Below are 13,792 nucleotides of genomic sequence, written 5' to 3' on the forward strand. Positions count from 1 at the left end.
TTATTACATGTACAGCACTTTGGCTCGACCAAAAATCGCTTTTAAATGTGCTTTATAAATAAAACTTGATTTGATTTGATTTGATGGTCTACCACCGTTACAGTGGAACATCAGTGTTTATGTGTTACAATGGCGTTAGCAACCAGAAAATGACACCAGTAAGGACAAACAGGTGAGAATGCTGCGTGGGGTCTGGGTGCCGTGTTGGCGGGACGTTGCGCGGCTCGCTGCTGCGAGGAGCGGACAGTGTGAGCTGGGTTCATTTCCTGCTTACTGCTTTGGATCGGCGAAACAGCGCGAATGGACGCGGGAAGGGGGTGGTGCTGAGGGGGCTGCAGCACCTCCATCTGCGAGGCTCTACTAGTAGCATAGACATGTCTTTTTGGTGTTAGAGTTTTACTCGCTACAGGGTGTACATTGAGGGTTTGTGACTTTGCAGACCGTTTACATGCATAAAAACCTACATAACACACAAGGGGACGGGTAATAACCAGAAAAGCATGACATGGGACCTTTAAATGAAAAAGTATTTTTGCCTTCTGTTCTTTGGCTAAAAAATGTTGAACATAAGGCATCGAATACACAAAGTCATTCTTGCATATTCCATCTTGGAAAAACGACATACATAGATATTTGAAACTATCAACCTTAAAAGGCATTTATCTTTGATGTAACCATCCATAATTCTGTCCCCTGGGTCTTAAGTCTACCAGTAAGTCCCCAGGATAAATAAAGATTGAGATGGAGTTATCACCCATGTTTTTGGATAGCAGCAGGGGACTACAATGACTGTTTATATTTACCAGGGCATTAGCAGATTAGGCACTCAAACTAACAAGGTCATCAAACTCGATGGCTGCGAGCAGCAGACCTCTGCTAAGCGTCTGGCAGAGAGAGAGAGAAGGGGAGATTTGGTGTGTTATCATGTGTCTCTTTACTTTGGACATCACCTCAGCCTGACGTAGTAGTGCTTTGAATGACTTGAAGGGCACAGAGGTATAATTTCTGCTGAGATTCCTTCTGTGTGGCTGCAATGTCATGCGTTACAACACTGTGCTGACACTTTGCCACATGTCCTTCTGATTAAGCAAGTGTCTTATGAACATCTCAATCTGCTCTTGTTGTTCGGCCAAAGTTCATCTACTGAGTAGTTTCAAGCAGCTCTTGGATTGATTTGATACTTTCTAAAGTAGATTTATATCCAGGTCATCCGGTTTGGGTATGTTTGGGGCTTCTAATTTAACACCCTGGATTATACTCGGTGAGCTCCAGACTATAATTATCAAAACAAGTCAGACATGCTATGTGGCTCAAAAAATAAACTGTGGTGTAACTTACCCTGCTACGCTCTTGTAGTGACCTGCCTTTTCACCTGTGAGAGTGTTGAAATGTCATGAGGTGCTAGCGGCAACACTCATGGTCCCAATGTGCAATGTGCTGTAAAAGTCTATAGGCTTTGAAGATATAGTGCAGGTACAACTGGCACTCAGTAATAGTGCACATCACTGTCCATTAAGATAGACATGGTTCAATAGGAGCTCTGTGAGACAGCCAGCAGTAGAGGTCGATCGGAGTATCAAGCCCTAGTTAGAGTAGCAGCATGACTGCAGCTTAAGCAGTGTGTGCAGAACAGAGCTCAGGTCACTCCTCCGCATGTACACATACATATTTGTACTCCTACATCCTCTGCCTTAACCCCTGCACCTTTATCATCTGCTTATCCACCTGAACAGCTGAAATCTCTGGTGCTTTTGTTATATGTTGAAGAGCCTTGAATTGATTTTGGAATCTTATCAGGTAAAGGTAGCCATGTTGCAATGTTCTTAATATATCATCCAATACTGACATTTTAATGTAGCACAAGTTCACAGTACCCTGGCATCCATGTCTATGTTTGTTTGTGTCGGCCCAGGTAACACAAAAAAAGTAAGTTCATGATGTGTGGCTTTTTGATTGTCTTTCCAATGTTTGGGCACCACCCACAGAAGAGCGTCAACAGAAGGAGAACAGACTAACGGTGTACATCTAATAATAGTTTGAGGTTGGGGGCTCTTGGGAAATCTCACAGCCTGAATAACAACTTGCTTTCCTTGAATCATGTGCAGGAACACTTGTAAAATGTATTTCGTTTTTTAGCTGATAAGGCTTCTGGATATTTTGACTAGGAGCCTTTGCTATGAGTTTGCTCAACTGTTTTTGGCTTTTGAGTTCAGGAAGGTAGGTACCTAAAAATGGAGTTTGGTCACAACTGTCAACATTACAGTGAACTGTGAGCATGAAGCCACACATGGAGCTGTATTTCTATCCCGGCTGATCTAAAAGCCTTGGTCAAAGCCTCAGACTTGTAAGACGTCAAAGAGTGATTCATTGGTATTTGGGTGGGAATGTAGGTGGCTGAGCTGTTGATGACAGCCTCTCAGTTTGTTGTCAGGTTTCTCCTTGCTGGAAGATAAGGTTTATGACTATGGAGAGGGAGAGAGAGAAATCCTTATAGGCTCAGCTGAGTTTATCTGGATTTTCTGCTCGGCACAGCCTTTTCTCTCCCAGTCAGACACAAGCGGGTGACCTTGACAAGAATGTGGCTTATTATTGTAATATATACTGTTGTTGTCAACTGACCTATGGTCAGAGTGGGAGGGTGAGAAATGGTCGAATGGAAACAGGGAGAGAATCACCAAAAGATCCTAGCAGAATCAGTATCTAGATTGTTCAAATCTCTCCTGACAATGTAAGTGGGTGTTTCTCAATGTCGAGGAGGCTTGCTTGGTAGCACATGTCTTCCGAGTCACTTGCTTCAGAACGCGAGGCAAGAATCCTTCCTGGCGACAGGCGAGCAAGTGTGCAGGTGTGCGTCTAACAGGTGTGCGTTCATATGCGAGGCCCCGCCTTAAATGGAGCGCAATTTCCGCCAAAGATTTGGGAAATTGGTCCGTGCGCAAAACATTGTGGGGATTTTAAGACCACAAAGTCTACACATGTGCAGCCTCGAAATTTCTCGCTACGAAGTACGCCGGCCTCGGTAGAGTTCCAAGTATGCTGGACATTGGAACAGTCCTTCGGAGGGACTCGATGACGTAGTATGCTTGAAATAGTGGCTCTGGAGCAGCCTTCCTCAACATTGAGAAACACCCAGTGTCTAACACATTTAAAATGGTAGACTAAATTCAATGATGCTCTGCAGTTAATGTGCGAAACCAGTTATTAGTGAGAACAAAAAGCACAAAATAAAAAAATAAAAGACTTTTGATGATACAATTGATTTTTAGTTTTTCAAATAGTAAAAAATGTTCTGTTTCCAGCTTGTCAAATGTGAGGATATGGTGCCTTTTTCTTTGGGCATACATGATTGGAAACTGAATATCTTTGAAAATGTCACCTTGAGGTGTATAACATTTCTATATACATATACAAAGTATATGATCTCATTTCACAAAGTAAGTAATTAAATACAAATGACAAACATCAATCAATAACAAAATTGATGTTAGTTGCAGGCTTCCAGCCCTACTTGCCAATATTCAATGTTTGTTTTCTTTGTGTGTGTTTGTGTACAAATGGTGTTGCTAAGAACACCCAGCCACTAACCACTACCTGTAAAACCACACGGTATCTTATAAGCCAACCAGGCAAAAAGAGTAGTGTTAATAGAGCACAGATTCAGTATGTGTGGACAGTTTCTCTGATAGGCTTTCAACATGTTTTATTGACACTAAACATAAGTGGATGTTCAGGTTCCCTGCATCTATGCGGAGATCTTTTAGACCTCTTGATACTCTCACCTCAGTGCCCTTTAAACCCAACCCCCAACCTTTCATCTAGCAAACGATACTCAGAGCAGCCAACTGAGCCAGAGAGGAAATGAAGGCATTAGGTTGACAATGTGAAGCTGAGTGTACCTAACCCACCAAGTCAACCAACCCGGCTCCCAGCTTGCCTGCGAAGGTTCTCTGACAAGCAGGTGCACAGGATTTTAACTTGTTTTTTGAAAGAAATGTAAGTTTTCTTATGGATTGTCATACGGGAAATACTTTCCATCTTATTGTCTTCCTTGGGTACTGAGATAATAATGAAGAAAGGGAAGATTTAGTTAAGGCTACTCGATATACTGAGGAGTCAACATACTTGTATTCTGCTCCTCACCTGATTCAAGCAGTGTTTAATACGGTGATTAGTGTTTTGAGTGATTGAGTGCAAGGAACATAGACCATAGGCAACATTAAATAGTCACTTTGAATCCATTTTAGCTGTTTGAACTGCTGCGAAATGGGGTACAGATACTGATGTCTATCCCAGGGTGAATTAGCATTTAGCTCAAAGCTCTGTTGTGCGTGTGGAAAGCTTCACAGGGGGGATGCTTAGAAATAGTATGGGTTTTAAGTTGCTCTTTAATGCTCAATATTTTTATAATACCCTAAAAGGCCATTTACAGCAACAAAAAAATGTTAACCATCGTTTTTATTTTTTTATTGCTTAAACCTGGGGACATAGCGGCTGCCAGCAGCAGAACGCTTCTAGCATCCAAACAGGTTGGAAAAGTTGTTCACAAATCTCTAGTTTTTACCAAATATTGGTCCAGTTTTACTTACTTATCATAGTACTAAAAGGAGAGGAGTTTTTCCTCCGTGTGACTTTGCTTTACTGAGCAAATTAGGCCACTGCTTCATAAGTGAGCAAATTGGTAAGCTCCACTTATCTTGGCTCAGTCTTCTACCCTGTGGTCCCTCATGCCTTCTGTCTTTTTATATCACTTTTACTTCCCATAATGTAGCTGGAAGCTGTAGGAGCAGTCTCTTGACTAATGTATGTCCTTTCATCAGGGAGAGCATATGTCTCTGCAGGTAAAGCCTCTCACACTTGCTGAAGACATTTCTCTTTGACAGAGCTGTGTGTACTTGTGTATTCTCAAAGACTTTAGCTCTGTTGAACATGTCTCCCTGTTAAGATATTACATTTGATTACTACTAAAATTCATAGCAAATGTGGAAGCATTATTCTTCTTTTTAACAGTTAAGCTGTAATTCACTGCTGTTGCTAAAGGCTGTGACATGAAAGTGTACTGAGTGCGGCTGGGGAGGCTTACTGTATGCAGACGGTTTTCATGTTGATGTCTGGACTTTCACTGCTCTATTTCCGAACGCGTAGGGTTGTGTGGCATCGTAAAAATGAGCTGTAATGTTAAGTGCCGAAATGTGTCAGAATTTGCTCGAGGCATTTAGACAATGACCTGTTCAGTAAAGGTTACGTCTCTAAGGCTTTTAAGTTGAAATACAAATGTGTTGAACATGAATTCAAACCTCATTCTGATTTTCCGAGACTTATTATCTAAAAAAGTAAATATATGCATGAAAGAGTGAAATGGAAATCGCTGTCTTTCTCAGACAATCACTGTTTACATGGAGAACCTCGCTCACTCATTATGGCTCCAAAGAGATTGTAGGTCATGAGTGACCATCACAGCTTAGTTTCCTCTCTGTATTATTCATGTGTGGTTATGCTTTCCCTGAAAGCACAATTAGCAGCTAAGACAAAGAAGAAGTTGCCTAGGAACTGAGTGCATTTTGCCAGCTGGTGTTGCACAATAGATGTCAGGTGTTCCTGTTTTCTCTTTCAGTTTCTGATTACTCTCAGCCTCTAAGGAAATGTGTGCTTTTTGTATTAGACCAGTATGCAGTCTTTGACAACAATCGGGCAGGTTTCACGACTTTAGAACATGCCATTTAATTTATTTTTTCACATTTTAGTAGTAAAATAAAAAGAGGGTTATGCGTTTTCAATTGTAGCCCTACGTAAAAACCGTGTTACTTCATAATACGGCTCACTTGGGGGGGAAAAGCTGATGGTTTGCTGATATCAGACTCAGCACTGCAGTTGTTTGGACTGGTTAGGATTCAAATACTGCTGTTTCTAAATGCATTATACAAATGCAAAAACATAGTACAGATTACAAGTTACCACAATGTTTTTTATGACAGCCAAATAAAGAAGCTTTTTTCTAACGTTTACTAACTGGGTGTCATGTGGTGCTGAAAGAGGTACTGACCAAAGGCAGTGTAATCTCCACCGGCCTTTGACCTTAGTAACTCACCAAAGATGTTCACAGGGTCTGCCCTCTGTGTCAAAAAGAATTGCTTAATGGAAGCAGGAACACTGAGCTCAGCCAACTAATGACACTACTGCAAGGACTCCGTTTTACTTAATGGCCTCTTGTGTCAGCAGGAATTACATTTTCTCTTTTCAAGATGGATAACTTCTGTGTTTTATTGTTAGAGACGGTGTTGAATGTCTTAGGCTTTATCAGCCTGGAGAATCAATACTGTTCAATAGTTAAACAATCAACAACCGGCAAATGTAGATAAATTATAATTCTTTTTTGCGGGGTTGGGAAACTCTAAATACTTCAGATTATTTGTATTGATTCGATTTTAATTAAGGTTGCTACAATTTGATTTAAACCATGACACTTTTACAGACATTTTCTTCATATTTAACGACATTCACAATGGCATAATTATTCATATTAATCTTATTTAATTGTAGTTTAAATGCATTTAATACATGGTGTATAACTTACCATCATTTACTTATTAGCAGACATAATTACACTTTTCTTAATGTTTAAGAACTTAGTAATATATGGATAATATAGTAGCGCATCTTCCTTAGAGGCAGGTTAACCACATTGTGATTGTTGTGTATATTTACATTTTACTGCCTTGTTAGTTTAATCTACATCATAACTTTATTTTGTAGCACCTGCTCTTTCATAGAACCCAATTGACCCATCACTGTTTAAGATGAAGAGATACAGAGGTGTGGTTAATCCAAATGACCCAGTGTGTGTTATCTGACCTGACCTCAGGAACCTCCTTCCAACTCGGGTTAAAAGCAGACTCAGCTTTGGTATACAAGGGTAAACAAAGGCTTGTCTCCAAAGTGGTTATATGGCTCTTAATGCTATTGCCTTTTAAACTGCACTTTAATTTAGACAGAAAGCTTGAATCTGCCAACTAAATCAAGGGGGAAAGAGAAACTGCTTGTGGTGCTTATTTTATAGCTACTAATGCAGAAAGAAGATTGTGATTTTATTGTTTAGCAGTAATGTGTATTGAACTACTGTTGCAGACATACTTCTCTGTGACCTGTAACAGCAGTCTCAGATGAAAGAAAACCATTACCCATGAACAGGCATTTATTATTATTCAAGCATGCATTTTGTATAGGAAAGGTCTGTTGTTGTGACAAACAAATTATCTGTCTTCAACATCACATGATTTATCTTCAGAGTTTATATACTTTTAAAATGAACCAATCTGATACTATGGGTTTATTACTGTGAAAACGCCAACAAAACATTTGTCTAGCTCCCTTCGGTTTTCTTTTGTTTTCATCGTTTTTCAAGACCCTGTATTCGCGACGCATGATTAACAAGACTTTTAGGTGGTATGAGAGCACATTGAACAAACTACCAGACCAAATGAACAAATCAATAAATGTAGGTCACTTTTCTTTTTAACATTATTGGTTGTTTTGCCGCATCTCTATTATGGTAAGTTTAAAGTAGTGGATTGATAGCTGTTGAAACATTTCAGTTGTTCTCCGAGTCATCTTAAAGGTCCCCATTATACTGTTTTTCATCAATATATTATAGGTCTCAGATATAAACAAACATGTCTCTGAAGTGTCCAAATACCAAACAGATCATGCATTGCAGCATCCCATAATCCCCTCTGTTTCAGCCCTGTTTCAAAAGTGCTGATTCTCTTTCTGTTACTTTAGATGAAAATAAGGAGCCACTCCCCACGCCCTCTGTGAGATATTTGGTTTAAAAGAACACAATGGTGCTCTAGGAGGAGATTCAGGTGATAAGGTGGGGGGGGGAGGGTTATTGGCTAATGGTTAAACAAGCCAACAAATCGTTATGACATCATAAAATGGCCAAAATCTTTTTATATAAATGGATCAGGACAAAAAGTGAGTGAATCTTTTTTCCTGAAACTTTCAGAATCTCTTTACACAGAGGGGACACATGTTTATGTATAAAAGACAGGAACAAGTGGATTTTGCACAATAGGTGACCTTTAAGGCATTTGACGGTCGCTGACGTTAGTATTGTACACAATGCATCATTTGGTCCACTATTGTTGTGGCTCCACACCCTGCTCGCAGGAGTACGGCCTGGACCGGTGTCTCTGTATGACACTGCAATGTAATCCTTTTTGTAATCCTTGCCCAAGCTCAGTGCTCAGTTTCTTAATCCTAACTCTAATAAACATGTTAAAGCTGAAGTTAAAGTGTCTAGTAAAAAAAAAAGTGCAGCATGTGTCTTATCTGCCACGGTTGAGTTATTGTTTGATCACTGGAAATCCAGGCAGAGTCCCCACTTTGTCAACACTGCGAGGTATGCTCGCAGATTCATCATAGGACTTTTGTCTGTCAGTTAAACATTATTCGTGCCAGTGTGGCTTTCTCAAGGAGTCGGCATGTGGGTCAGTTTGCGTGACACTCAGCCATTGTGTGGTTTTGGGGCAGATTTTGAAAATCTGTTTGTAAATTTGGCTGAACATGGAGTAGAGCCTTGTGTAATCTGACTATTTCAGTTGTATGCGGTTTTTTCGAAAACCCCAGACAAGAGGTCAGGCATTTCACTGTGTGGGTTTACTTTCTGCAACCCCAGAGTGAATGTGCTTTTCTCCACTTGTCCATTAATAGAACTTGGAAATAGAGCTCTTCTGTTCATGCACATTGTATACTGGTCCCGTTTCCGTTGTGATCCTATTATTTCTTTGTATCATTACATAGTGAATGGTTCTTTTCATTGTGTAGTGGCATCTAGACTAGTAACAGGATTTAAGCGGAACTAATAAAAAAACAAAGCTCATCCAGGAATGGTTATACTCCTTTAGAAAATGTAAAAAAGGGCATTGAACTCACTGAAATTATTAATCTCCGGAATATTGGATGGAATTCTTCTGGGAATCACTAGCATTCAGTGTTTTTAACAAATAATTGGAGAGTCTTAGGGCTTCTCCTATGAAGGCTTTACTTTCACACTAGCTGAATCCTTGAACTTCAGTCTGCCTTGACCCTTGACCTGTTCTTTATTAGTGTTAGTCTTATCAGCCTCCTGTCATTTTAAACAGGGCTTTACTTATCATGTGGTTATCACAAATGCATGTTGTAAGGAGAATGACTGGCAAGGGGGTATTTTACAATGTCTACATTTGAAATGCAACAATTAAATGGGTTTTCAAAAAGTCCATCAACAGAAATGGTTTGCTAATGGCATGATAAATCAGTAATTAAGATAGTTAGTTGCAGCCCTAATCTAGGCTACAGTCACTCTCTAATAAAAAGTGAGCACAAAAAATGGTCATAATTAAAGATAATAAATGCATTGCAGGCCGACAAAGGGTTGTTTGGGACATGAATTGTTTAAGCCCATTATTTGGCGACCCAAAGGGTATTTGTCAAAGGCGCTTTTGTTGTTTCTGGTCAAAACATTAAGGTTGTCTGCTTAACAATTTAGAAGTCAAGTAGACAAACAGTAGTAGTCTCTCTCTCTATAAAGTAGATTACAAGTCAACTACCCTGAACATGAGCACCTAATAAACATGGTTCTCTGAGTTGATTAGTTTAGAAGGTAGGCGATGATTTGAATCTAATACCATGAGCCTACTTCTCAACCTACCTATTTTATTGACAAAAGGTTTTTTCAAGTCACATTCTTTGGTCAAATATATCCCAAAATATCAACACAAAGGGGTTTGAAGAGCTGTTTTTAGAAGAGGCTCTGCATTAACCTGTTTGCACTTTTCACTGTTGGCTGTCAGTGTGAGAGAGGGTTCATTGTGTGGTCTTGTCTGCGGCTCTCTGTGTCTCCATACGGCCCAGGAACAGTGTGTGGTGACAGCTCGGGTGATTACCTGTCCTGTCTCATTCACTCAGCCGGCCTGCAGCCTGGCCACATCATGCATCAGAACCCTGACACATGGTGATTAGGATGTCGTTAGGCCTCACTCTCTGTCGCTCTCTGCACACATTAATTTGCTCTTCCTCCGAGCTCTAGTGGAAATGGGCACTCCACGCTCATTTCTGTAAACCATGACATATGAAGCTTCTGTGGTGACAAGTCTTGAGCTAATATTACATTTCATCAGGGACTAATGTTTGGTTTTCAAAGCACTCATCACAAATTCATATTCCTCCCTCAGACACTGATCTGGAATTTCTCAACCGGCCTAATTCACGGAGGTGTTGCTATCAAATGATTTGTTTTATATATCATGATTAATCCCAGCGTTTTTGTTCATCTCAAATAATCCAATTAATTACAGTTCCATCTATAAGTATTGTTCACAAGCAGAACATACTCAGAATCATTTATTCTGAAAGAACATCTTAAAAGGAAACAACAGTATTAAAGTGTTTTATTTAAATGCAACTCTTTCTAATCCATCTCCTGGCTCAGCTTATCCTTTCATTTAGGAGTTTATTATAGCACGCCTTTCGAAGACTTGCAAAGTGTGACTCAGTTTTCATTATATAACCCCAACACACCGGATGCATGCCAAGTAAAAGGCATAACTAATCTTCATCTGGGTCTAGTCTAAATTAAGCAGTACAAGTATCTTGGGGGTTTCTTTGTCACTATACATAGCCCTAAAAACGCTTAATTCTAAGAACAGCTGATGCTAAATGTCATAACTTTTCCTGGTATTGGGTCAAAAACATACAGAACAAATGTATGATTCATTTTCTGGGAACCATGAATGAAAAGTGTGTACATGTCCACCTGGTAAATGCTGAGATATTTAAACATAAGCTAAAACGTTGACCTGCTGTTGACGTAAAGGTCAGGGGACAATCAAAGTCAGTAGGACCTATCCCCTTTGGACCATGAAGTAAAGATGAACCAACATGTCCCTTCTTGCATGGATGATAATTACCCAGTAACTTGGATATTTGTTGGGATTAGTAGTTTTAGTTCCCTACATAATACTCAGTTTGGAACAGTAAGTACATTAAAAAAAATTTTTTAAAGGCATGCAAGCTTATAATCAAATAAATTTGTGTCTTCTAAGTCTAATTGGATCCAGCATTGGCAGCGTTTTCCCCTAGCACTGAGTGGTTTATGCCCAATTAATAAATGTGTGGTGTTGGCTGCAGCATGGCATTCCTCCTGCAGTTCAGTGCTAATGATTTGGAGCGCTTTAATGTCGACTGCCTTGGATGATGAGCACTAAGCCTGGTGTCACTGCGGCCCTTTAATCACCATTAGTCTTTCTCTCTCTGTCTCTTTCCCGCCTACTCACTTTTCCACCTCCAGTTGTCTCTTGTGTGCTTCCCCTCAGTTGCTTTCATCATCTACTGTCCTTTTCATTCTCGCTTTTGCTTCTCTGTGTCTCTTCATTGCTGTCACAGTGTGTCAGAACAGGTGGAATCAATTACTGACCCGCCTCAGCAGCCCGCTCCCTCACCACAACTAGCTGCGTAGTTGAGGGAATTAATGAGTGATCAGCCTTGGAGATGATGTGGTGTCACGGGTTAGCGATGTGCGATGGAGGGAAGCTGTGGGAGGGATTGTTTGACCAATCCTGCATAACTAATTCTGTCCTTCTGTAATGGCGGTCCAAGCAGTTCACATGTCCCTCACTGCCTCCCCTGCCTGCTAACGTTGAGCAAAGACACAGAAGTATATTACCACGTTTTCTTTATAGCTTATCAGGATGACTTCCCTACCCTCTCTCACTGTGGCCTCCATTGGGCTTCACATCTGCTCTGTTTGTACAGTGGTTTTGACATGTCTCATGTGTTTCTCACTCTCAACCCCCCACTTATTTCTTCACAGATGGAATCCCCTGTCTCCACGCCAGCTCCTCCCCCCCTCCACCTCCTGGCAACAGTTGGCAACAGTGAGATATCCTCGCCGTGTGAGCAGATAATGGTGCGCACACGCTCGGTGGCCGTGAACACAACCGATGTGGCCCTGGCTACTGAGCCTGAGTGCTTGGGGCCCTGTGAGCCCGGTACTAGTGTCAATCTCGAAGGCATTGTGTGGCAGGAAACTGAAGACGGTAAGTTTAAAGGTTCAACATCATGTTTAATAAGTGTAGGAATCTTTGGGAAACTCTGTCCTTGATTATGACCAAACTATTAGGAGAGAAAAGTGTGGATTTTGACAAATAGATTAGTTGGGCTAATCCATAGTCACAATTCTGACATGAATGGACTTCTCCTTTCACATACTGTGTAGTGGATCTCTTCCAACAAACAAGTCTTAGATTTAAAAGGAAACAAGCTATACATAGGAGATTGTTTGTTTTGTGCTTTTATTTATATAGCCAGTGGTTGCATGAAGAAATGTTTGGTTTTATAAGGCTTTAGAAAAGCCTCAGTCGTTAAAAAAAAATATTCATCTTGCTGTCATTATCTTACATATTGTGCCTGCTTAAATGTAATTGGATATGCCCTGACTGCCTCAGGAGCTAGTGGTGGTACTAATGTGTGCTTTAACAGCCCACATGCTGCATAGTATTGCCAACAAGAATAGTAGTTGGCAGGCTGTTCTTATGTGGCTTTGATTTGTTTTTTGCTCAGGAGTACGCAGACGGGAGTTTGTTGCACAGAGATATCTGCTCTCTGCAACAACATGCCTCATAACACAAAGCACTTCTTTTTTTTTTGCAAGCCTGCCATTTGGGAATTGAGTTGGCTCCTCTCCTGCACTGCAGTCCGAGTGAAATGTTAGACCTTCTCTGTTTTCCTCCCTTTGATCGAAATCGCATTCAGCTGATTTAATTTTAAGATGTATCGCTAGCACTGTCAGGTTCTGCTGGGTCTGAAAAAACAGCCCTCCTTTTCTGTCGTGCAAGAGAAATAATGCGTACACCTAATCTTCAAAGCAGCTCGCGCTCACTGGCTCTGCGGGCATGCTGAGTACAAATCGCTCACACATCCACAGTGCTGCCTGTTGGTTCACTTGAAGGAACCAAACAGAAAAAGGTCCCTCATCAACATTCCCCAAGCACAGTCCCTGCTATTGAGTCCCCCCCCTCCTCTCCTTCCCTTTTATTTTTTGATTTTTGATCCAGCCCCAGGCGGTGTCAGTTTCACCCCTGTTCCCTCCTCTCTATTGCAACCCTTTTTTCTGTTACCAAGCATCCAGCCCGTCACCCCTTGACTCTGTTTCCAAGCAAACTGGGAGAGCGAGTGCAAGGCAGGGGGTTGGGGCAGGGGTGGAGATAGACAAGGCTACTTCTGTTAGTGACACAAACATGGCTCAGGGCCAACACCAGTACTATGTTTGTGCTCCCTCATTCTCTGCCTCCCACTGAGTGATTGACCCTCCCCCCTCGTCCTGCCCCCTTCCCTTTCCCCGTCCTTTGCCTGCACTCACCCTTTAAAGCTGTTATTTTGGCTCAAAGAGGTAGTGGTTTGTCCTGATGGGGCTGTGTTTTCTTCTGATTCTACTCTATCTGGCTCAGTGGGGTAGAGGCTGGTGGGGGCTTTTGAGTGCTTTTAAAAAGCGTTATGGTGGTGAGGGTAGGTATGTGTTGAAGGATGAGGGAGGGGGGAGGGGGGCACTCTGCAGGTGTAGTGCACAGATTGTTTTGGCCATCTGAGCTGTTGAGGAAAGAAGGGTTTCCAGGATCTAACCCACTTCCATCTCTTTGAAGCCTGTTTTTGTTTTATCACAGAAAGACCTCTATCAGGTAGACACAGCCGGATTGCAACTTCATTTGATAAAATATGAAGACTAATCAGTTGTATTACATTTTGCACAGTGCATTAA

General features: G+C 41.2%; 1 protein-coding gene across 1 annotated transcript in view; it reads left to right on the top strand.

The window, feature by feature from the left end:
• The window catches only part of znf609b (zinc finger protein 609b), a 52,517-nt gene that overhangs the window by 19,802 nt on the left and 18,923 nt on the right, over window positions 1-13,792 (top strand). Inside the window, exon 2 of the mRNA XM_010793160.1 lies at window positions 11,849-12,074. Coding sequence (XP_010791462.1) covers window positions 11,849-12,074 — 226 coding nt within the window. The remainder of the gene's footprint in view (window positions 1-11,848; window positions 12,075-13,792) is intronic.

This window comes from Notothenia coriiceps, unplaced genomic scaffold (assembly GCF_000735185.1).
Source record: "Notothenia coriiceps isolate Sejong01 unplaced genomic scaffold, NC01 NC01_scaffold00037244, whole genome shotgun sequence".
NCBI classification, from domain to species: Eukaryota; Metazoa; Chordata; class Actinopteri; order Perciformes; family Nototheniidae; genus Notothenia; species Notothenia coriiceps.